Genomic DNA, 25,933 nt, shown 5'->3' with positions numbered 1-25,933 from the left:
CAATAAAGATTTATAGCACCACTCATAAATTGTAACTTGATATATGCTTTCGGAAAAAATACCGCATCAACTTCCGAGAAGCTCTTCTGCTCATATCGAGTTTCGCCAGAATGCTAAGTCTCCGTCGTATTTTGATATTTATTTCTTTGCGTAAAATGCTTAAATAAACTCAGAAATACGTCGTGTTTGGTCTTATTCTTTTTTAAATTACGCGCACATTACTAATATTTCAATTCAATAAAGGTGTAACATCAATTGACGAAAGTCATTCTTAGACACCTTTTGTGCTAATAGATGACTCATGCAGCGGTTGACCTCCACAGAAAAGGGGAACTTCGAAGCTGTTAGGAAAAAAAAGGTCAGTGGGGGAGAAAAGGGAGGGCCCGAAACGTTTCTATTGTTCTCGTGTAACTTGGTATTTTTTCGAAGCTAAGGTCTTCGTAATATGATCCCTGCGCGAGCTGTGACCTTTTTTTTATTTCGAAGAAGAGGAAAGCCTCAGAGGGGGGGCTAGTGCTGAATGGAGAGGGATACTGGATCTTGGGAAATACGCTAATGTAAGTATCCCACGGTACTCACACAGCAGTTGACCTCCATAAATGGGGAACTTCGAAGCAGGTAGCCAGAAAAAGGTCAGTGGGTGAGAAAAGGGGGGAGGGCGTGAAACACGTTTTTATTGTTCTCGTAACTTGATATTTTTTTCGAAGCAGGGGTCTTCGTAATGCGATCCCTGCGCGAGCCGGGACCTTTTGTTTGATTTCGAATGGAGGGGGATAGCGGATCGTGGGAAATGGCCTAAGGTTGCTATCCCACGGCACTGAGGTTCTTCTGGTGGGGGGAATCGGGGATTTTCGGATTTTTTCACCCGACCATTTTCGGTTCCCCTCGTCGAACTCTTTTCACCGCTAAAATCCACGAATTTGATGTAATTTGCCAACTTGCGTAAAACGGCGCTGCGAGCACTAAATGACTACAGTTCTCTACATTTTTCCGAGTCAACTACCAACAACGTGCGTGCGACAGTGTATGACGCGAAATTCAAAGTATTCGAGGTATTCGAGGCGGTACTTTTCGCATAACTATTCGAAACCTCGAATATCGAATACTTTATAATATTCGAGGTATTCGAGTATTCGCGGATACTATTCGCACATCTCTAATCTCAATGAATATCTTCAATCGAGTCGAATCGCGCAGTTGACGAAACAGCGTTTTTGACGGTCAGCAAGGAAAGGTTCAATCCGGCCCGGCGGTGCGCCATTTATGGCGTGAAATAAACACAGTTTTACCTTGAGGCTACTTTTAGACGCGACTACTTTTCGCCGGCCACGGTTCACGGTCGGTGCCGAGAAATTTAGGCCACTTTCTAACGAGACATCTCTTGGCGCTGTGCCGTGAACGGCGGTCCATGGAAATTCGTTGCGTCAGAAAGCGGCCAATGCAGTGAAAAAATTACGGCTTAAATATACGCATCGTAAAACAATGGCGTGGGAGAAGCATGAGCAGAGAAAAAATGGTGAAAATCGCCCATGAATTGGAGAAAATCGCAATAAACACGAAATTCGCGTATTCGCAGGAAAATCCCGGCATTCGCGTTAAAATTCGTGTTATCGCATTTGCGACTGTTGCATATCCCTACACATGAGCTTAGACTTCTGATCCAAAAACTCTGAGCTGCTCAAAATTGCCAAATGATTTATCAAACCATAACTCATAAGGAGTTTTGCCTTTTATTGAGCTTGTTCCACTTCTATTGATGACATACACTGCAGTATTAACTGCTTCTGCCCAAAATTCTTTTCTCAGTTACTTATCAAACAACATTTCTTAAGCTGATTCCACCAAAGTTCTCATCTCTCGTTCAGCTTTCCCACTTTGCTCAGGATTGTAGGGCACAGATTTTTTATGACAAATGGCATCATCTACAAACATTTTTCTTACTTCCTTATTTACAAACTCAGATCCATCATCACTTCTAAAAATTTTAATCCCTTTTCCAGTCTGGTTTTTTATGTATTTTATGAAACTTTCAGCTTTTCTTTCACTTCGCTTTTGTTTCTGAGAAAATATACTACTTAATAGTGTGTTAAATCATCTTTCAATAACAGAAAATATTTGCTTTCTCCAATCGACTGTGTCTCTACCAGTCCACATAAATCTGCATGTTTTAATTCACGTATGCTTTTAGAGCTACTGCTGCTGGAGTGAATTTCTTTTTGGATATTTCCCTTCTACACAGGAACTGCAAAACTTGAGATTGTTTTCTATAAATGGAATTTTATTTTCCTCTAAAACTTTCTCCACTAAGGTGAAGTTTTAATGACAAAATCTATCATGCCACTCCTTCAAAGTTTTGGATTTCTAAGTGGCCAAATATAACTTACCAGTTGATTTCCTGGTTGTTCGAAAACCCATTATGTACAATTTACTACCAGATCGAATTGCTTGTGCACACATTTTATTTTTCATGTTCTTCAACACGCATTTCTTATCATCAGACTCCTGTTTGTATCCCTTATCAAGGGCTATTCCCATAGAAAAAAGGTTCGTTTTAAGTTCAGGCACGTACAAGACATTATCAAGGACGGTTTCCATCCATTCTTCACCGTTGTTTGCCAGAAGTTTTACCGTCCTGCAACCAAACGCTGTGAGCCCATGGGTAGTGAGATTAGGGATGAAGAGGGAGGAGAGAATAGCATCAGTGGACATGTTGCGTAAATGCAGTAATCTATTTTTTACTATATTGGCAAAGAAATTGCTGACACAGTCGAGGGATGAGAGGCTGGTTTGTGAAGAGATAGACCAGATGGGACAAGAATAGGTAAGAATTGGAAGAATGATAGATGAAAAAAAAGTTCAAAGTGCTTTGGGGTCCTTAACACTTTGACTGTGGCTGTTCAGGTGTCGTATGATCCAAAAATGCGGAATTTTTTTTCTCGCCAACAGGTTTGAAATTGGATGTAATGAACAGCCAGTATTACCAAACTAAAATTTTCAATTTTTTTTTTCGGTATAATTTGGTAATTTATTTTCCACGTCGATCAGCGTGGTCCGCCGTTGATGATGGTCCGTGGACGTTATGCAACCCGTATCATAGAAAGTTGTGAATTTTGTATTGCATAAATACATCTTATTTAGTCACTGAATATGGATGATTTAAACAAGTAGATAGTTAATCCGTATTGAATTACTAGCCTCATACCATTAACTGAATATTTGAACTCGGAATCCCATCTGACGCTCTTTTTTTATTGTACATTTTGTACTCAAATCATTTTTGGACGTTCACCTTAGCTGGGGAGATATACATTTTGATGTTGGTCTTCTGCACATATTTGAGGTAAATACCTGTATTAGGTACTTATTATGCCTAGTCTCATTATACTTACCTTGGAAATCAATCTTAGACCTTTAGATCTTTTATACTCCCCACTTGAATGGTTACTCACTCGATGGTTCTTGAAGAGTGGTGGAAAAGAGTAGAGGTATACTACTATTCATGCACTCCTCTATGTTGAAAATACGGTAATAAATTGGTAAAAGTGTAATTTCAAGGATAATATGTATTTATCTCGGATTAAGATTAACAATTTGCATTCTTAGCAAATAAAATAATAAAAATAGAAGGACTTTTACTATTAGTTTATCAGGTTTTATGACCATTAAATAAAACGTCATTAAATATACAGGAATAAAATGTCAGTAAATATACAGGAATATGATAAAAACCCTCACATAAACGTATCTGTAACATATCCTCCAAAAATGATGCACGTAATTTAATCCATCCTTCTGTGAAACACTTTGAAGCACTTTTCTAGGCAAAGAGGAGGATTTTCTGCGCAATCAGGGCAGTGGTACATAGTTTGCTGGCGTTTTCCTTCTTTTGTACCCACCCGGCTGTTTTTTGGTTTCTTCTATCCCCTCTAGTTGTCATGGGTTTGAACTTGGGAAAGGGCATCTCTAGTGGTTGGGTATTGATTTGGGAAACAATGACGTTTTCCTGAGTCCGGCCAAAACTGACGAGTTTTCCTATAATACTGAGTCTAAAACTCTGTAGACTCATTTTCTCTCCCTTTGAATAAATTTTATGCAGCTGAAAGCTGTTTAATTACATTATTTGCACAATACGGAGAGCAACCTTTTTATACCAACGCAAGGTCTCTCTTGAGGTTAAGTGGTAGGACAAAAGTTGATGTAACCTATCAACACCACCCATGAATTTATTACATTCCCTCACCGCTTCAGGAACCCTGCTTTCAATTTTTCTTTTGCTCACACTATTCACCAACTTTCCTGAGTGCTGTGTGCTGATCATTGTCACCTCCCTTTGCATATTTTTTACATTTAGCATACATAACTTCACTATTCATATACTCTTCTAAACCTCAAAAATTGAAATCTACCTTTCGGCCATTTTAAAAGTCAAGGAATGGGCAAAATTTAATTTTAAAAAGCTATTTGCAATGCAAACACGTTGTTCTCTCCACAAATAAATACAATGAAATGCACTCATTAAATATTTTGCCCGTGACGAGAAGATGACCGTCTCGCCGTTTTCACAGTTTTTTGCATGTTCTTCTTCACTCTTTAAACTGTAGAAGCTAAAAGTTTATGTTTAAACAATGTTTATTAATACATCGTTGGAGCCAAATAAACAATGAGTAATGCGATATATGACATGACTTTAAGGAGCTTCAGCAGAATTTCGTACGAATGCTAAATGTTCAGCATTCTACCTGTTTTGCAGCGATGGTAGTGCAGTGTGTGAAATACGTAATAGCGCAGTGAATTACTGTCTGTACGTAAAAAGCAAGACACTCGAGTTTGAGGAGCTCTATCGTCTAAACGAGGCAATCAATTTCAATGCAACAAAAAGCATATCTATCGAATATCTAAGCTATCGAATATTCCTGAATCCAGTGCGAACACGACCCCAAAGTTTCATTGCTTGCATGTGTAGTTGCCGTAGCACGTGCTATCTAGTGACATCTAATAGTGAGTGGTGATGCATCGTAGTATCATCACACACTGCTAGATGTCGCTTTATAAGATTGTCGTGTGAGCACCAAGCGAGCATTAAGTAAGTAATATCTATTTAATTTTATATTTCATTTCGGGAGGGGCTCATTCCAACTTTACACCCCCCCCCCCCCTCCCCCCCTGACTACAGCCTTGCCTGCAGCTGCATTAAATAATAATAATAATAATGATTGTATTTATGGTTCATTTTCCAAATTATCAGAATGCAATGTGTGCGCTGATTGATTCAGATATATGTCATGTCAATAGAAAATGGTCATGGTGCAAAATTTTATACACATTAAATATGGAAATTTTTACAATGGGTAGAATAATGATTATGAAATGAAAATTAAAATATAGTGTTACATGAAATATGGAGGGAAAAGCAGAATTACAATGGGAGCTGTTATTTCAGTCATCAGTATTAGAGAGAGGTGCATAGCAAATTCACCAACAATTAAGATTGGATTATTAAATGAAATAAGAAAATCTGGGATATAATTTAAAGCTTTATGTGTGTTTAATTTAAGCTTTTCTATTTCCTCTAAGCTCATGTGTTATCCTCACTTATAAATTCATTGAAAGAGCTATAAAATTTGGAGAAGTACCCTTGCTTTATCTTTGAAAGCATTACCTGTAGAGGACATTTTAAGTAGTGATATGTCCTGGTGGTAATGCACTGTATGCAGTAAAGGATGAAGCAATAATTATAATAAGAATTTGATTGCAGTTATATCCCTTCTGAGTGGGGATTATGCAAATGTACGATTCTCTCTTGGTAATTTGCCTGGATGATTACTGTGCGGAGATGAGGTTGTCATGTTAAATATTTTAAACGTGAATACATCACTTCATTTGGTGAGAGGTGTTGCAGTTGCTTTCTCTAGGCCGCCTTGTATCGCAAGAATGTTTGCTGGGAAGGCTACAGCTGGGATTTGAACTCGGCACCCTAGTGCCCAATTCCCAGTTGGCCAGCTCCCATGCTCTCCCAACTTTTTGCCCTGGCTCACTTGAGTCGGAAGTTGCCTCTACTATCATATCATCCGGATTGGCATAAACTTCTATTGGCATGTGGATTTAATGTTTTTCGTGCTCCTGTGTTAATAATTTTTCACACTGATTTCATCCTGTCTTTTAAGAAAGAATTCTTTGTTCCTTTTCAGACACGTTGAGCGGTGAGGGAATTGGAGAGATGCAGCAGCCTCCATTCAACCAAGAGATAAAGGCTGTGGGCAGTGAGCCTCTGGTACAGAATTCCCGTTCAATTTGCCTTTTTTTTAGTAACAAATGATAGTATGTCAATATTTTTATAGTTTCCCATTTTGAGTCAGTGGCGGTGGGTCATTTACAGCCTATTTCAAATGGTAAACATTAACTAAAAAAGTTATGGTACTACCAGGAACTGAATAAAATACAATGGGAAGATTTATCTTAAACTGGTATGAGTAAACAGAGATCAGTACGCAGCTTTTGCACAAATTTGGTTGTGAGATTGCAGAGACTTAATGATTGGCTCTATGTATGGCTCTATTGGATCTATAAGCTATGGCATTTATGAATAGAAATCCTCTGAAGCAACACGGCAAACATAATCTTTGAACCCCACCATATTTCCGCTTGGAAAAGAAATGATAAAATATGAGAGATATTTTGCTTATCAAATAGGTGTGGGAATTAGTTTTTCCTCTGAAGGTCTTGCACGGGTTATCTCATCTCTTGTTATGCACCCCTCAATTATTATTAGTATTCACTTACAGTTTGAGGACTGGTGTCTCCACGCCCCCAACCACATGCATATTGACGTGCATTGCACTTGCAAACAAGAAGTGGGATGAAGCCGAGGTTCAGGTGGGCGTGGCGCTGACGATTAACACAACATTGTTCACTCTTTACTCATTGCCTCAATGATATTAAAAAGATACATATTAGAAAGGAACATTTCAAATAATAGACTATTTTTGGCCTTTGTGATCCATCTCTCAACCAATCACTACACCGGCGAAAGCAGTTGTTTTAGGCATAACATGCACATTGCTCTTGTAAATAAGTGTACTTGAAATGGCTTTTGATAGATGATAGTGTTTACATCAGACAAAAATCCATAATAGCAGTGTAAATGCCGAGTGGAGTGCAAACTTTTTTTTACACGGCGTGTTCGTTTAGGATATTTGAAAGAGATATTAGTCGAATCAACAATATGACCTTAGTGTTCCGATAAAGTACAAATGTTCCTGCAGTCAGCTAAAATCTTGTTTGAATCCTTTCATGTATATCATAATTACTCGCCAAAATCCTGCATTTCCTGGAACATAGGCAACCTAGCCAAGCATTCCCATATTCATAATTTTTTTCATCCATTCTTCTAAAAAAATGATGGATCGAGGTTCCACTGTAGATGTGCCTATAATTTTTTATCATTTTTGTTAATTCAGTTGCATTTTCGGGACTTCTTTGTGATGTAGCATGACTTTTTGTAATTGATGAGGGTGTGAATGCTTAATTGATGTAAAATAATTTTGTGAATTTTATGTCAGCTGCGTAAGTTGCTGCACGCTTGAAGTTCAAGTTGAAGTGATTAACCACCTGCATAAAATAAGTGGTTTATGGGGATCGGGTTGGTATGCTGGCTAGAGTGTTGGCTTCCCACTTTGTCGGCTCTGGTTCGAATCCCGGCGATGGCAGAGAATATTCGCAGACTGCTCAATTGAATGTTGCGTGGAGGACATTTGAAGCGAAACACTCTGTCCGTCGGATGGGACGTTAGGCCGTGGTCCCCTTGGCGCCTTTCGTTGAGAGCAGGCCAATGTCGATGCCCTATGGTTTCTCTCCACCCTTCCTTCCATCCCTTCATTCTCCTTCCCTCTGTCATGCCGCAAATGACCTAAGCCGTCAGTCGCCTCCTCCAAATGCCATTCCAATAAGTGGTGAATATTTCACTCACAAGGGGAGACCGCGTGTGCCTTGCTCTGCCTTTTTCAATGCTTTGGCATTGGGAACGCATCTCAGAACTGGTCTTCCTATCTTCGTGTTCGAAATAACAGTGAGGCTTAAATACCTAAAAGCCAATGTAATGAAAAAAATTAATCTCCTGACCTTGCCTGCTGCAATTAAAAATAATTATTACCTTGTCGCTGAATGATGAAAAAGAAGATAATAAAATATAATGCCACCAATGAACTGCAAATTCTGGCCCCCATGGTGGAGATCAGCAAAGCTAACCACTACGACAACTGACCCATCTGATGGAGAGGGTTCTATTTGGGAATTGTACAAGGCAAGTTAAAAGTGCTGCTTGAATATTAATTAATAACAGCCAAACTAAGGCCCATTCAACGGAACCATTACCGGATCTGAGATGCGTTCCCCATTAAATATACTACTGCAGTGTAAAAGGTGGAGAAAGGTGCGTCACAAGATAGAATGATAGTGGGGCGTAATTTCTTGGCTTTTTTCACTGTGTGAGTTAAGTGGTCAAGGCTTTATTCATTATTCCCTGGTTACTTATCCATGATTGGCAATCCACAAGATGGAGCTGCCTGTAAAATGGCCTCAAGAGCATCTCAACCTTAATTAAGTAATAAGATTGAATTGAAAATTGCCTTGTGTGTGCAGCTGCCCCTATACAATTGCTGCATTTTGATACCTTTGATTCATCCCAAGGATTTTGTATGTTCCCAAATTGCAATTCTGCTCGAGTGCCCTCCCAATTGTCATCGAGTGTGTTCTCACTCATCCTGATGGCTCTTACCCTCACGTCTGTTCCATTCCTTTGCCCACTGCATGAAGTTTCCCCACCTCCTGCAAACCATTCGATTCTTGGTAAACCAAGTTAAGGTCAAAGTAATTTTCAGCTGCTAACCCTTTTTCTGCATTTCATAGAATACCTTGTCTGTTTTTGCTAGTGCCAAAGCACTCCAGTCCACTTGTGCCAGAAGTGAGATCAATCATTCATGCTTTTAAGCTTGCATTGTGTGTGCAGTTGCCCCTCTATGCATACGAATTAATTTCCATCAGCAATGTATGTTCAAAGTCGGCATTTCAAAAAATGTTCGATCCATTGACTGTAATTCTCAAACCCACCTTCAAGTTGGAGAAAGCAGCCTCCTACTCAGGCCATTTACTCCTGGGGAGGTGAGTAATCCTTATAGTTCTTTCTTCCATCTCAAAGCATTATAATGGAATGCATGGATTGACCTAAGACCGTACTTTGACATTCACTACCCCTCAAGATGTAAAAAAATGGTGGGCCTTATATTCAGTTCATCGGCTTTTAATAGTGAGAGATGGTTGAATGAGAAAGGACAGAGACTGACGGACAACTATATTCAGAATTGGTGTATCAAGTAGTGGCGATATTGGGTACTGTATTTCCTTACTAAGAAATAATGGAATGGAAGTGGGTGTGGACATCCAGGTTGTGAGTGGATTAGCAAGGTAAAGGCAAGGGAAAAACGTACCGAGGTGGAACCGAGTGTTGTTATACATATAAATTTAGAAATGGTGATAAAATGGCTGTGGTTGTGAGTGATTGTGTTTTGTTTGTTGTGCGCAGGACGCTCGGGGTGAGTGTGACGGGAGCGAAGAGGTGCCCAAGGACTTTGTCAAGCTCATGGATCAAATCAGTGAGCTCACAACCTCACTCTCCGATGCTCAGCTCAGCGTGAACCGACTCCAAGAGAATGAGGTCAGTCGCAACGCGTTTGCCCTCCAAACTCCCCATTCGACCCACGTTCACGGCTACTTATTTCTTTTTGTGCTGGTGCCATCTTGTTTTTGCCAATGTAATGGGGCAGCACAGTAGTCTAGTGAGTAGAGCACTTGGCTCCACAGATTGGAGGGAGGATTGGGGGTGAAGCCTAAGGACACCCCCAAATAAAGTGCAAGCTAAGAAGCCCCTCTTCCCACATTGTGGCTCACTCACTCGTGGCTGGGCTCTATCCTCATCTATCGAATCCAACCTTTTTTTTTGTTTCCGTAGCAGGATTGAAGGAACAATGATACTGTGTACATGTGTTCCTTAACAATGTGGTGCTCATGATATCCTGTTTGTCTTTGCAGAAAGAGTTGCTGCGACAAATTCAGAGGCTGAAAAATGAGGTGCTGGTGAGTGAGGACAATGTGAAGAGTCTTACTGTTCAAGTGGAGAATATGAATGAGTGCAATCGACAGCTGGAGGAGAAATTGGAAGAGCTTGACAGCCAGAACACATCCACCATTGGTACTATATTTCAATTCACTCTTTTTTGAATGAGATATTCAAAGCTTGGCTTCTAACCTGGCGGCAAATTTAAGGGGAATTCCACTTTCTCAGAAGTCTTGAGATGTCAGGGAAAATGGCAAAGAAATAGAAAAATCATCTTTGCTGTAAGAGTGAAGTGGTGATGTTTTCACTTATTGGTGTGGCTTAAAAATTTAAATATCCCATCAATTGATGAAGGTTAGAATGCTTTCCTATGAATGCATAAAAAGTCTCCTTGCAACAAAAGTTTCTTAACACACCACTGGACATGATCTTCTGGTGATCAACCTTTATGCTGTAATGGTTGGACGAATGCGTCAACCAGTGGAGCAATCAGTGGTGCAATTACTCTCGGAAGGGACATAAACAATCATGGTGTGATTCATGCTTAAGCGACAAGGGTGACGGCTGCCCTCATGTTTATACTCTTAAGCCACGGTTAGGTCTTGAGTGAGTAGTTATGTTACGTTTATTTTTTAAGAGTGCCACTTAGCTGTGACTACATTGTACTTTCCATAAAGCCAAAATATGCTACCAATATTCTGGGAACCTCACTACATCCTCTTGTGACATATGTATCCATCGTTTCATGCCATGTACCGTTATTCCCCAACCAGTTTAGCCTGTGTTTTTCTCTATCCATCCTTCTGTCTTCCTCTTTGTTGTTTATCTACTCTGCTCTATTTTCCTCATCATTTCTCTCTGATTCATGTTCCCTCAGTCCTTGTGCTCTCCGCAAATATTGCTCTTAACTGCTTCAACACCCCCCCACCCAATATCCCAATATCCTTCCACTTGTTCCCCTCTCCATCTTAGCATCTACATTCTGCTTCCTAAGCCCTGTTTTTATTATCCCTTTGGAATCTGATATTGCATTCGTCCATGTACATGCAGTAGGCTCATTATTTTTAAGTTCACGGGAATGAAAAAGCCAGAGGTTCAGAATCATGAAATTTTTCTTGCCGTTTCTTTTAGGAACTCATGAAAGAAAACTAGAGATGTGCGAATTGTATCCGCAAATACTCTAATACTAAAAAGTATAAGATATTCGAGATCTCGAATAATTATTCTAAAGATACTATCTCGAATACCTCGAATACTTTGAATTTCACATCATACATTGTGGCACGTACGTCGTTGGTAGTTGACTCGGAAAAATGTAAAGAACTCTAGTCTTTTAGTGCATGCAGCGCCGTTATAGGCAAGTTGAAGAACTACATCCAATTTGCAGAACAGATTGGTGAAAAGAGTTCGACGTGGAGAACCGAAAATGATCGGGTGAAAATATCCGAAAATTCCCTGTTTCCCCCACCAGGAGAACCTCAGAGCAGTGGGAAAGAAACTACGTAGCACAATTCCCAAAATCCACTACCCCCTCCTTCCGTCAGCCCTCGGCCCCTCCTCCGATGCTTTCCTCCTCTCCAAAATCAAACAAAAGGCCCCAGCTCGCACAGGGTTCGTATTACGAAGACCATAAATCAAAAGATTCAAAAGAAAATATCAAGTTACAGGAGAGTAATAGAATCGTGTTTCACCCTTCACTCTTTCTCCCCCACTGACCTTTTTCTGCCTACCTGCTTGGAAGGTCCCCATTTCTGGAGGTCAACTGCTGCATGAATCACCTATTAGCCCAAAAGATGTCTAACAATGGCTTATGGCAATTGATATTACACCGTTATTGGATTGAAATATTAGTAATGTGCGTTGAATTTAAAAAAGAATAAGGCCAAACACGACGTGTTTCTGATTTTATTTACGTATTTTACGCAAGAAAATAAATGTCAGGAAGACGAACTCGATATTCTCGCAGCTGAGCTTCTCGGAAGTTGATGCAGTATATTTTTTCCGAAAACATATATCAAGTTACAATTTATGAGTTGTGCTATAAATCTCTATTGTTACAGTCACAGACAAGGGGTATTTTCTCAGAATATTTGGTTTCTCCCTGATAGCAATTCGAATTCATCTTATTATCTTGTGAGTACTTCCAAATATGGACCAAAAATAATTGAAGAAGAAGAAAATCAGGTGAAGAGGCACGTGTATTTTGCAAAACGCCTCGGATTGTCCGCTAGCACTTGATAGTAGGAGTGGGGGTAAAGCGAGCTACCTGTTGAAAATAAGAAGTTGGATGAAGCAGAGTACCAGGTGGGCGTGCCGCAGAAATGGCATTTGGTAGATAAGAATATATACATCAGACAGAAATCCATCGTAGCAGTCAGTGTAAATGCCGAGACGGCATGAAATCATTTTTTCTCGAGGGGGTGTGTCCCCTTAGGATATAAGTAATAGATGTTAGTTGAATCAACTATATGGCCAAATTGTTTCCATAACATATAAATATTCCATTAATTAGCTAAATTCCTGTTTGAATCCTTAAAAGGAAATCACAATTACTCGCCAAAATCTTGGGTCTCCTGCTGCAAAGGCAACCTAGCTAAACATTCCCGTATTCATTGTTTTTTTTTCGTCCATCCCATTGAAAAACGATAGATCGAGGTTCCAGTGTATACATTTTTATTTATACATTCATCAAGTGATATAGAAGAAGAAACATACGTTTAATATGCTTTGTGCAATCCTAGTATTTGAGTTATTCAAAATTCGAGGTATTCGAATATTCGAGCAATGATTTAATATTATTCGAATTTGATATTAAAGTTGGGGAAATCTGCTATTCGACCCATCTCTAAAGAAAACATGGTTTGTCAAAATTTCTTGTCTCTTCAATCTCCAGTACTTAAATATAGTTGCACTACAAAATAGCTTCAGAGTCAAATGTTTAATGCACCCTTGCCTCGTATAGCGCAAGGGATGCGTTCCTTGGGGTCTTTGCGCTATACAAATTTGCGTTATATGAGAGCATTTTAGCATTGGGAAGATAGTTCATGGTAGCATAGGAGTGGGTATCGAATTTCCTCTAAACCATATATATTCATATTAATAGTCTTAGAAAACCTTTTCCTAAAAATTTTTGTATTTTAAAATATCTTTAAAGATAGTAGGCATGCATTTAAAGACTTCTATTCACGCTAAAAAAATTCGTAAGGGCTTTTGAAATTCCCTCCGGTATTGGGGGTGGGCTAACATCTGTTATCTCAGGGGTTGTAATGCATTGCCGGCAGTAAACGATTTTTCAAACCAGTCTAAAAACAACTATTGTGTCACCCAGGCCCTTTTGTCGCTTATTAAACATAGAGAAATGTGCAGTTTTGAAGGACAATACCTGGTCAATAGTCAGCATCTGTCTTGCCAAGTGATTTCCATTATGCTAAGGGCATGATATTTCAAAAATCATCTTCAATGCTATTATAAGGCTTATCGCGATTGAAAATTATGTTGATATAAAAACCTGCTGTTTAAAAAATTTAAACGAGTGTGTAGATTGTTGGACTAAATGGTGGATAGAAGAAATCGGAAATGCTTATGAGTGAAAAGCGCTGAAGGAGAGGTCGAGGGAAAGGAGTGCACCCCCTCCATCTTTCACGCAACGAGGCTGAGGGCGAAGGAGAAAGGGAAGAACACGTTCGATCTTGCATGTGACGTCGTTGCCTTCAGAGCGAAGGGGCGAAGGCACAGCAATGTGATGTATGCAGTTTGGTGAGGCCAATTGGTGAGACGGGGTAGGGATGAATCAAGTTTCCATTGTTCCCGCATAACTTGATATTTTCCTTTGAGGCAAGTGATTTATGGTCTGTGGGGTCTTGGAAAGGAAAAAAAACGTCAGAGGCATGGGCTAATGGAGGGCCGGGGGTGATTTTGTGCAATCTACGCCTTGGCTATTTTCTTATGGCGCTTAGATTCCCCCAATTGTTGTTCAATCTCTTGGGAAGATTCACGCTATGTATCTGTCGTGTTTTGCTTTCAAAATTTCCACAGCTGAAATTTTACTGCAATACTTCTACGAGAGCTTTTAAAAAAATTGATCGTGAGTAGGACAAGCATCGTAGTGCATCGGCGTATGCGAAGAGAGGATCAGAACTCTTTCTACTCCCTCTTATGGGACGTTGCATCCACGAAAGCATTGATTGAAAATTTCGGATTCAGATTCAATTTATGCAGCAAATTTGGACTGCAGTACATTAAGGTGGAGGGCAATATTCGATATTTGGATCCGAGGTATCCGATCTGACCGTCCCTAGTAAGTATCATAAGGTTAAGATTACAACTGAATTGTACCTACTTATCTCCGATCGCCATACACACATATCATGTAAATTTAGCTGAAAAATTCTGCGTGAATTATTAGTATTGAAAGTGGAAATTTTGATGACTGTTGAAAGTCCAGGGATAAGTCTGCAACACCACGCAATAAGGTAAAAAATGCCGGAAAGTTTTTTTCTTTAGCTCCAAAGCTCAAAATAGGGGTGTGCCTCTTACACGTGCTTATATGGTAACTCACGACAAACTGATCTAGCTGGGCATGCGACGCACGCGGAGCCAAAAGAAATTGTTGGCCGCAGGACGGAAAAACGGGCAAAATGTCCCTGACTTCACACGGAATTAAGATATACTTTGTTCAGATTATGCTCGAAGTGCAAGTGCCACTCTGCATTGTATTTTTCGTCGTATTATATGATGATGCGTGCATACTGGAGTGTCTACTATTGAAGAAAGAACCATAATTGACATCTTGTGCATGGTGCACGAGGAGAACTTAAACGTTGGGCAATGATTATAACGTAGGGTAGTGTATATCCTCCTACATGCCGTTGCTTATTCATGGAGCTTCTTAATTAAGTTCTTTTTGTAACCGTCAGGACTGGGACTGAGGTTCATAATGTCTTAATAATGTTTCTCTTACTATAGATTGGAATGGTCTTTAGATTAGTCGGGAGCAACTATTTGCTTTGCAATAACGAGAACTTCGCGATAACGTTGTTCGTATTAACGAGGGTCTACTGTAATGTGCGCAGAATGTCCCCTTCCTCATTGCAGCGAGTGCGCCACGTTGTATCTCTTGCTGCATCCAGCTCAACATGTTTTTATTCATAATTGTTAGCATGCAATATTACTGTTGCCACTATGAGTTTTCAAAGCAGAGATCTTCGCTTGTCTACTTGGTTTAGACAGAGGTCATTCAAGTGCTGTAAAAGACACAAAAAGGAGTGCATTCTTTCCATTGTGGCTCCATTCTTCCCTTACTTTATCCTGATGCTTCAATAACCAAGATATCGTCGATTTCGACATCTCAGTTATCTCAGACAAACAGTGATGACTTGATTGGGGATAATCTTTCATTTTGTCACGAATAGCAATTTTTCAGCCATTAAAAGGTCCTTGCACGGCATATTACTCAAGAAAGGGAGTGTTATTGAACTCTCGGCACTCAAACAATATTACTTATTCAAGGTTCACTTAGATCGTAGAACACTTGAGAAATCCGATTAAATATGCACACCTTTGACACTGGTTATAGACCGCAAATGACTATTTACGAGTGAAGGGAAAAATGACTTCTGTGCATGCATCAACTACTGAGATGGGGATGGGATAAAGAGAAATGAACGAAGAAACGTTGTAATCTTTCAATGGCGATAGTTCATTTGTAGGTACAGTGGAAAAGGAGTTAAGAGGATAGACTACATGAGTGAGTTGAATTTTGTTCAAGATGAAAATGATGATGATGATCCAAACAAAAAGCTCTTGGTAAGCAAAATTCTTGATCTCGACCAGTCTCCTTTGTTCAACGTCAGCCTGTAATCCCCAGAAATTAGCCAGTACCCGCTTGAATAACCTTAGAATGGGTGTCACCACCTTTTTCTCACTCTCCCGAGCTCATTCTGTCTCCATCCATAGCCCAGCTAGCACCACCTGAGTCCTTTCCTCTTAAACACAGCACTATGTTGAGTGAGGTCTCACGGACAGGAAACGGAATCCAAATTCTCTGACAGATAGTTTAACAAGAAGAGATTTAATATTAAGGCAAGAGTGGGTACACTTGTAAAAAATGAGCCTACATTAAAATAGTAATATATAAAACAAGCAGTATTCTTATTCGTTTCTCGGCATATCATTGCGCAATGTTGATTGGCAAAAGTATCAACGAGCCTAAAATTGTTGTAAATTTAAAATTATAATTCAGTTAACAGCACAGCATCATAGCACCAAAAATAGTGTAGAACTACAAAGTATTTGGCAATTGTGTCATAAAAAACATGATTTTTTTTCAATGTGTCTGATATTCTGAAATTTGATAATACAAACCTCCAAATATTTGCTCCCATGAACTCTTCACCTTACCTCCTGTTATAGTTCCTGGTCATTGGGGAATATCATCGTTACAAAATGTGTCACGTAAAATTTTAGGCTGCAGGAAATTTGTGTAAGGTACTCGTAATACTGAACATGAGTTAAATTGTTTCATTTATTATTTTCTATATGCAGCGCATATTTTGTTTCATTGGCAATTTCTGTGCATTCAAAACTTCTCACTCTCGGCTATAACTGCTATGTCATCAGTGGAACCTGAATTGCTCTCTTGTTGTCCTTGTGTTGCAGACCAGTTGATGGCCATGGTTTCCTCAGAGAAGAGTGAGAATGAGGTTCTCACGTTTGGGCTGAAGGAGCTGCAGCACAAGTGTGAGTCGCTCGAGTCGCAGCTGCACTTGTGTTTGTCCGACTCAAAGACACAGCGCCGAGAGATTGAATTGGAGCTGGAGAAGGAGGTGCTCAAGTTTGTGCCCCCGGAGCTGATTCCGAGAGAGCCGAGAGGGGATGGGGGTGAGGGAAGGTGGGTGGTGGTGGTGGGTGCCGTCAAGGGCCTTGCCAAGGCCTCGGAGGAGCACCGATGGAAGAGGGACGCTCTCGAGCGGAAGCTCTCTGAAATGGCCAAAGAGATGCGAGAGGTGAGCCTCCCTCCAATTAGCTTGTCTCTCCTGACTCGCAGGCAAAATGGTGCAAAAGATGAGCCATTGCCGTTGTTGAGCATGTGAGTTGTGCTCTCTCAACCAGTAAGCTTAGCCAGGGAAGACATGGCAAGGGTGAGGTTGGAAGTTTGGTGTTTTTATTCTCTTGAACGCTTGGGTTCCGCATCCTGTGTTCTACAGCCATGATTCTAGCCAAGCCTCCAACCTGCTCGCATCCCCTTGTGTCTCTCAGAATCGGTCCCATTGGCAGACGACCACAGCCAATCCCTGATTACCCTCACTCTTTCTCGCTGAGCAAGCACGGAGTCAAGTCTTAATGTGAATGTATCGGAATAGTAGAATCACTCGCCAACTAACTTATCCTGGGAGGCAGCGAGTGCTTGCTATTTGTGCGCCCTTGCCTAAAGTTCAGTGTTACGGTAAAACTGCATCTTTAGGAACTCCCGCTTAACAAAAAACTTTATTTAATGAACAAATGCTGTTGGTCTCACCAATCGCCTAAGTGCAGTAGTGAGAAATCTCAGTGAAAAAACTCCTTTTTTACGAAAACTCACAATAAATGAAATGAAATTTTGGTGCGATCGAGTGAAATTCACCTCTCAATAACCAATTTTTCTGGTTAAAATTTAATTTTCATATGAACCATTTAATATTTGTAGCGTTGGGGGGCCAATCATAGACTCCCACTGAACAAGCGAATCAGAATCGTTGTTATTAACCATAATAATATCCTTCACTGTGGTGTGTTTCCCGCGACTTATGGCATTAACTCAATGGAAAATTTCAAAAAATGTAAATACCGACTTTCGTAAAATGACTCAATGGCCCAGTATTTACACCATTAAAGATATGAAATCTAAAGCTATGTACTTCTATCTTATTCTTTTGAGGGTTGTTTAGGATACTTCCCAGAATTGCAAGGCCTCAATTCTGAGAAGCATTTATTTCACTCACTGCAGCGAGTGGGGTGCCACCATCTTTGATAACTTCTTTAAATTACGGAAGATACAAAGTGCACACTAAATGATGAAAGATTTGCCTCTCATAATTATCTTGATTATGGCTTAGCAATAACTAGAGATCCGTGAAAGTGGTTTTATTTTTTTTGCTAAAATTCATTTTAAAACTATGTGATTTCGGTGTTATAGAAAAACTTGGCAGTGTCATTACAATGTTAAAATTTTTGCACATTTCTAGGTTTTTTATTATTTTTTGGTGCACATTTCACGATTGCTTGCCACTTCTCTGGGAGTCAGAGTAAAATTTCGAGAAATGAGCAATTAAAGATCTTAAAAAAAGAAGCTATGTTATAAATATAACCTGTATTGAATGGCAGTAACCCATTTGACAGCGATAGCCCAGTGGTTACAGCGGTTGAATATGAAAGTAAAAGTGGTGAGTATGATCCAGGCCTGGAACTTTATTTATTTTTTAAGGAGGTTATTGTTTAAATTTTTAAAGAATTATTTATTCTTTGTTGCCGCAGTGAAAACTATTTTTAATGCAATATTTTTTATACTTGTAACTTCATTTAAACGATCTTTAATTGCTTTTTTCTTGACATTTTACCAGAGGTGCTCCGTCTCACTTGGGCATGTGGAATTTGTTGCCATGATCTAGCAAATTGGAAAATTTGAGCTCAACTGACCACCTGATGGTTGTGTATTGTGCCTCATGGTCTCTGCGGAGTAATGAAAAATAGTTTACGTCCTATTCTCAGTCCTACTGAATATGCACACAAAATTTCATAGGAATCCGTCCAGCCGTTTCGGAGGAGTTTGACTACAAAAAACTGTGACACGAGAATTTTATATATTAGATATGACTGGCCTCCTCCTTTATGTGATGTGCCTCACGCAAAGACTTAGCGATCCAATAAATTTTTATTTGTTTGCATGAATCTTGGAAGGTGAAAGCAGAGTGTGTTGCACTGAGGGCAGAGATTCGTCGGGAGAAGGGAGGTGTGAGGGTTACGACGTCAGAGGGGCTCGCCCCCATCCTGGAAACAGACGGAGAGGAGGAGGAGGAGGAGGAAGGTGGAGGGGATGGGGGGGAGGGGACCAACTGGCAGGACAGGTGCCTGGCCCTCGAGGAGCAGATGAAGAGGCTGATGGCAGAGCGCAAGGATGACGAAGATGAGGAGGACGGCATTGAGGAAGTGGTGAATGAGTGGACGTGGCAGCAAGGCAGTGAGGGAATGAGCCACCCGTCAAGTGCTCCACTGTTACTTGGTGATATTTGTGTGAAAGATGGTGAGCACGTGATCACAACGATTGCGAATGACGTGAGTGGGAGCGAGGCGTGTGGCGAGTGCAGTGCCGAGCAGTCGAGGGTGCCCACGCACGAGGGGGTGGAGCAGCACGTGGGGGAGGAGGCGAGGCTGGAGGGGCAGGTGGGTGAACTGCGGGCAGAGAAGGACTTGTTGGAAAGAACTCTCAAAGATGCAATGGAGACGATTTTGCACTTGGAGGAGAAAGTTCAGGCTCTATCTGCAAACCTAGACGTGAAGGCAAAATCTGAAAGTGAATTTTTGTGCAAAGAAAATGAGCTTAGAAGTCAATTATCAGAATTTGAAGCCAAAATAGATTCATTAGAGAGGCTTCTCCAAACTAAGAATGTGAGTATTATGGAGCTTGAAACTGAAGTAGTGTCATTGAGGAATGATATGCTGAGGGATAGGGAAGGCAGTGCTGACGTGAAGCAGAGGATGGGAAACTTAGAAGCTCAGGCACGTGAGCTTGGAACATTGCTGCGTAGCAAAAATGAGTCTCTGACAGAGAAGGAAAAGTTGGTGAATGATTTGGAAGGACGACTGAAGGCAATGGAGCGGAATGCAATGGAAGAGAAGGGAAGGGAAGAGGAGAGAGCGTCACGTGCTGAGGGGGAGGTGGCATCCCTGCGCAGAGCATTGGACGTGGAGGCGCAGCTGAGGGGAAGGGAGGCGGAGGAGGCACAGAGGAGAAGGGAAGGCTTGGAGGGCAGGCTGGCGAGTGAAGTGAGGCTCAAGGAAGAGGCTCTGAGCCGGTTGGAGGAAGAGAGGGGGAGGGTGGAAGTGATGCTGTCGGAGGCACAGAGGGAGGCTGAGTCGGAGCGTAGGCTCAAGGAAGAGGCAGAGGTGAGGGTGGGGCGAATGGAAGAGGAGATTAAACAGCTCAATGAGCAGCTGTCCACTTGCAATGGGAATCAGCAGCAAAAGGACTCATTAATTTGTGACCTCGTTGAAAAGATTAAATCCTTGGAAATGGAAAGAGAAAGGATTATGTGTGTGGTGGGTGACAAGGCTCGAGAAGTATCATCATTGCGTTCAGAAAAGCAGCGTTTGATGGAAGCAATGTCTTCGATGGAGAAATTGAGGCAGCAGAAAGAGGAGGTGGAGGTAGTGGGTGGGACAGAGACACCGCCTGCTGCAGACCTTGAAGACGACAGTGCCATCCAATTGCTCTCCAAGTTGAACAACCTGCAGTTGGAGTCAGAGCAGCTTGCAGAGAGCTACCGGCAAGAGCAGCAGAGGAACAAGCACTTGCAAAATGAGGTGTGTCCTATTATCATTATTCTCATTTTTCTTCAAAGAATTGACTGTCAAAGCTTCGGTCCTCCAAGCAGTCTTTATGCTGATCTGGAGTTTTTAATTATGCATGTCAAAGAAATATTTCTCTGGCTTTCCACCAGGTTTGTTCCTTGTAGCAACCTGTTCCAATGGTCAAGGTGTGTGTCAAGTTGTGAAACATTGCCCCACTCAGGGCTGAAGAAAAGCAGTTTCTTCAGCCCTGAGTGCGGCAATGTTTCAAAACTTTGGCCACCATGAAGGACCTATCCTGGTGGGAAAGCACTGGAAATATGTTAAAAGTCAGTGCTAAATCACAGACAGACGAGAGCTCTGTGAAACGTATAAGTATAACGAGGAGTCATTTGACTACAGAAATGTAGAAAGTTCACATAATTTAAAAATATTGCGTTGTCACATCAGTCCTTTGTATTTCTCATAGCATTTCCTTCCTTTGTATGGAAGAAATATCAATTACCAAATGGATTACAGTTAAAAGATTTTGTTGGAAGATTCCATGGATGAAATTTAGGTCAGTGAAAAATTTCAGCTCACCTAAATACTTACTACCTTTTAGTAATTGTCAAATAAGTACTTAAAGTCATTGTTATTGTATATTTATTGAAGTCAAAATAACCTTGTTCAATGGAAATGACTGCAAAAAGTGAATGCATTAAATTAAGGATGAGTCAGTTCTTTAATTTTTTCAGTTTTCGGTACCAGTCCGGTTCTTCCCCATCTGTTGTCGGTTCTTGATACTCGGTTCCAAGCGTGGACTCTTACTATCTGAATTAATGGCAAATTTAAATGAACAATCGCAAGAAGTGAATGAAAATAACTTCTCTTAAGGTGTGAATAAGCAGAAAAGCTCTGTAAAAAAACTTATGTTCTTCTCCATAATTTTAATTGCCAAGAAAAAGGTTTAAATACACGTTGTTAAAGTATGCATGATTGACCAATATGTCACTGTACAGCAGTCAGCCATTGGTTCTTTCTACAGGTTTTGATTTAAAGAATTCAACATTTTTACCATATCTGGGTCTAATTAATTCTTTTTTTGACACAAATATTGCCAGCAGTACTGTACAGGAACTGAAAACAGTAGTGGTTGATATTTGGTGGTTGGTTGATAATTGATTGTAGTGGTTGATGGTTGGACAACTTATTTGCATGCCTCACTGTTCAACTTGCCGGTACAGCGATACCATCGATAAACTGATAGGCTGTGGCTTAGCCTGCCTGGTAGATACGTCCACCAAGTAAGCGCCACTGTGCACACAGCGAAAACCGCTGTCATACCAAACGATTTTCCCCCAGCTGCCATTTATGGCACGGCACACAATGTTGCAGAAAGTTGTCTTGTCTGAAAGCAGCCTTTAGCATCGTGTGTATTTCACGTCATAGATGGCACATCGCCAGGCCGGATTGAAATGGGCCCCGTGCTTAATCTCTTGTTTCCTGTCATATTTTCCTGGGTATTTTTTTAAACAAATAGTTTTAAGCACCGATATTGACAAGCTTATACAGAGTAGCACCGATATCAACATGTGTGTCAGCTGAGTGTCGGGTGTCATATGTTGAACAAGAAGTGCATTGTTGTACTACATATGTGCTATACTCCCCTGTGTTTCTCTGCACCGAGGGTGGAGCAAGAGCTATTAGTTTCGTTTACTTTTTGACGGGAGCAGTGCGGTATCGGAAGGAGACAGTCCCAGTTCTCTCTTTAGAATTTTTGATGGAAAAAATTCAGTTAAACCTGATAAAATAATTGTAGCAGATGTAGAAAACGTTATTTGTGTCTAGACCTTTATCCGGGCTAAATATAGCATTCAGACATTCAGTATTATTCAGTTATTCAGTATTGATTAAGTTAAGCTGTGTCCTTCACGTATAAGATTCAGGTAACTTTTTTGAGACCAAATTTAGGAAAAAAGTGCATCTTATATGCCGTCAAATAGAGTATTTACTTGAAGGCATGGTGCCGTGTATGGCAGCCAGCAAAATGTCTGCTCGTTTTAAAGCAGCCTAAGCAGCCATGGCTACGAATATATGTTTCAATGTTGATGAGAGGAATGAAATGACCCTTCAAATGCACATGTTTGCAAGCAACTCTCAAAACCAAAAAAGTCGGATGCCATGTACATAATCTAGAAGTATAACATATGTGCGTTTTCTTTTTTTTCACTGCTGGTCATTGCAAATCAAATAATTAAAATTATGAATTACTTTGAGAGTAATTGTAAGGACCTCCAATTTTAAGAGCAAACGGAAAGAATCACGTGCAAGACACTAGCCTTGAATACGCTGCAGACCATTTCGTCTTTGGGCGCCAAATTCAAATCCTCGCCACCATTCCGAGCCAGTCCCAAAGTACCGACTTTATGTGATCGGTTCTTGATATTGGTTCCACCCACCGAGGCTTAGAACCGGCAGTATCAAGAACCAGGTACCAGAACTGACTCATCTCTGTGTTAAATGTTCCCATGTTGACTTGTTTGTACGATAATGTTAGCTTTACACTTCAGTGGAAGGTCTAATTTAGCTCTTCGCAAAATTTGGAATGTACTATTTTTTATCTTTTATTAATGGATAAACCTCTATTCTTGACATTGAAATCTGTGTATTTTTTCTCATTTTTATTTTAATTATATTTTTGGAAGTGAGAAATCGTCTCATTTTTTTCATTGCATTCATTTGAATCTTGGACTGAAAGTGTGCCGTTACAGGTTCATGAGTTGCTGCAGAAAGAGACAGCTTTGCAGGATGAGTTGCAACGGCTTCGCTTGCACCTGATTGGTGTAGAGGATCGATACACGAAGGAGGCCATCACGGCACAAGAGCACATCTCCTTTCTCAAGAGTAAACTCACACAAGTGGAGGAGAGGCTTCACGTTTCCTCATCAGCCTACACGTCGGCAAGGTATGCTTGTCTCTTTGTCATCACGCCACATCCACTCACCTTAACCTGAGAAAGGAATTTCAGTCCTCTGGAGAAACTACTCTGGGAGTGTCCTCAATCAATGGACCTTATTGATGTGCAGCACACGGCAAACGCTCAGCCCAATGCACTGAATTCTTGCAGCACACCATAACCATAGCAATAAATAAAATAGAATTGATTTTGATATAATTTTCCCAGAAATCAAAGTCCCTTAAATTGAAGCTCCTCTTCCAGAAACTTTCCACCAAAAGAATTTGCTGTTTGTTAGTGTAGTTGCCTACTTGATATTTTTCACTTCTTCGCACATTTGAAGCTCACTTTGGAAACTAGATAGCAGAACTGTTTTTGTAGTATACTACGGATCTAGGTCACTGCTGTTTCTATCGAGGGTATTTCATGAATTTAGGGACTTGCAAAAGGTGGGGTTATTTTATAGCCAAAAGTGGTGATATATTTTTACAAAAGTGATGTTCTTTTTCCCTGAAATCAGTGTTATTTGAACATCAAAATAATTGATGTTGGTTGAATGCCATGCTTTGAGTGGCCCACCCATTGCCCTGAATTTAGTATATTATTGACCGGGGATAATTTAAGCAATAATATACATGAAGTATTGACTGAATTCACCTATTTTATGTATTTCATCGTTCGCATATCCATATATCGAGCTTACATAGAGAGAGAAATTACTTTTGAATGTCTGTTTCAATTTCAAATGAAATTCAGCATACTCCCGATCATCCAAAAATGGGCTAATGGGAATGGGAAGAGGCAGCACAATAAACGGAAAACACGATTAATCCAATCTTTCATTTCAATATCATGTAATTTTCATAATTCATATAAATCAAATGGTTGAATATTATTTGTGCACATAGTCTGGTATTTTAGGTTGCTTTCCCAGAATAATTAAGAGCTTTCTTTTCCCGACCACGATCTTATTAGTGGCAAAAACATGATTGTACTATCATTCCTACTGCTATGTGTCACACCTGGTTTCCGAAAACCTTGCATCCGTGGCTGCTAGAACATGGATTCAGAAAAGTGATTTCCAAGAATGCTTAAAAACCACTGTGCAACGTCAGAAACTACACTGTCTTGCTGACTGCTGCTGCAATGCTGCAATTAAAGATCATTAATAACATTTTTCCTAAGTTACGATTGGTTAAACACTGAAGAATCTTTAAAAATAATCAAGAGTTTTTTTTCCGCTGCTGATCGTCCTATGCATGCTAGAGCAGAGGTCCAAGCAGACTTGAAACATACCTTGTCAGCAAGTAAAAATTTAACATAATTCCATGTTACGAAGGTAATTCTAATGGAAATAATTCTAAGTCTGGTGTAGCCTAGCATTAAAATACAAATGTCCTGATGCTATTGCATCATGTTTATTTCTTTTTTAAAGATCACGGAAAACATCGAAAAAGTATGAAACTCATGCACGAATAAACCGCAGCCAGATAATAGGGAGTCTGCTGTATTGCTATTGTGACCAAACTAGGAAAAAATTGACTACAGCACTGCATTCCTTGGTTCCTATGCTAAAATTTAAAACCACTCACATTACTTTAGGCCATTTAGTCACTGTGTAGCAGTCATCAAGGATGAAGCTCCCCCTTAGCTTGCCTGCCAGGTGTGAACTACGCTAAGTTATTCGATTTTTGAAAGCAGAAATGTTTTTCCCATTAGAAATTCGTCACCAGTTAGTGGAAGTATATGGTGAGAAGTGTGTGGGAATCAAAAACATGCAGAAATGGTGCCGGTAGTTTTCTAATGGACAGGAAAACATCCATGATGAGCAGCGGTTGAGGAGGCTGAGTTTGCCAGAATCAATGGCGGCTTGAATTGATGACGTGGAGTGCAATAATCAGAGAATAAACCTTCAAGAGATAAAGGAAGGTCTTAATGAAGAGTGTGGCACTTATCCGTGCAGAATATTTATTTATTTTCATCTCCCCAAAAACAGCTCATTTAAGGCCTTTTAAATTGGGGGAAAATAACATATAACAGTGACTATCACACACAACCATTCCCTGGGTAGGGGCAACTTACTCAGGCGGGACTCGAACCCACGACCTTCGGTTTGGCAGGCGAGGACTTAATCCCACCGCCACCGAGGCCGGCAAATATTGTGTCGGAGGTCCTCGGTTACAACATGATGTCTGCCAGGTGGGTCCCTGAGCAGCTCACCAATGGACACGAGAAAAGTGCGTCCACCTGTGTCGCATCAAACGACTGCCATAATCAACGAATTCGGCTGGGACGTCTTCGACTTCACTCCTTACAGCCCAAAAGTCACCCGCCTCTTTTCCATC

At 40.5% G+C, this 25,933-nt stretch overlaps 1 protein-coding gene across 2 annotated transcripts in view; it reads left to right on the top strand.

Annotated features, from left to right (window-relative positions):
- LOC124167312 (thyroid receptor-interacting protein 11-like) overlaps positions 1 to 25,933 on the top strand; it is a 124,167-nt gene that overhangs the window by 50,909 nt on the left and 47,325 nt on the right. For both annotated transcript variants that reach the window (XM_046545275.1, XM_046545276.1), the window contains 6 exons: positions 6,189 to 6,271; positions 9,578 to 9,709; positions 10,084 to 10,243; positions 16,766 to 17,112; positions 19,043 to 20,665; positions 23,404 to 23,597. In XM_046545275.1, the coding sequence (XP_046401231.1) occupies positions 6,189 to 6,271; positions 9,578 to 9,709; positions 10,084 to 10,243; positions 16,766 to 17,112; positions 19,043 to 20,665; positions 23,404 to 23,597 (2,539 nt within the window). The remainder of the gene's footprint in view (positions 1 to 6,188; positions 6,272 to 9,577; positions 9,710 to 10,083; positions 10,244 to 16,765; positions 17,113 to 19,042; positions 20,666 to 23,403; positions 23,598 to 25,933) is intronic.

Source organism: Ischnura elegans, chromosome 10 (genome assembly GCF_921293095.1).
Source record: "Ischnura elegans chromosome 10, ioIscEleg1.1, whole genome shotgun sequence".
Taxonomy (NCBI): domain Eukaryota; kingdom Metazoa; phylum Arthropoda; class Insecta; order Odonata; family Coenagrionidae; genus Ischnura; species Ischnura elegans.
This window is presented reverse-complemented; position numbering and strand designations above follow the sequence as displayed.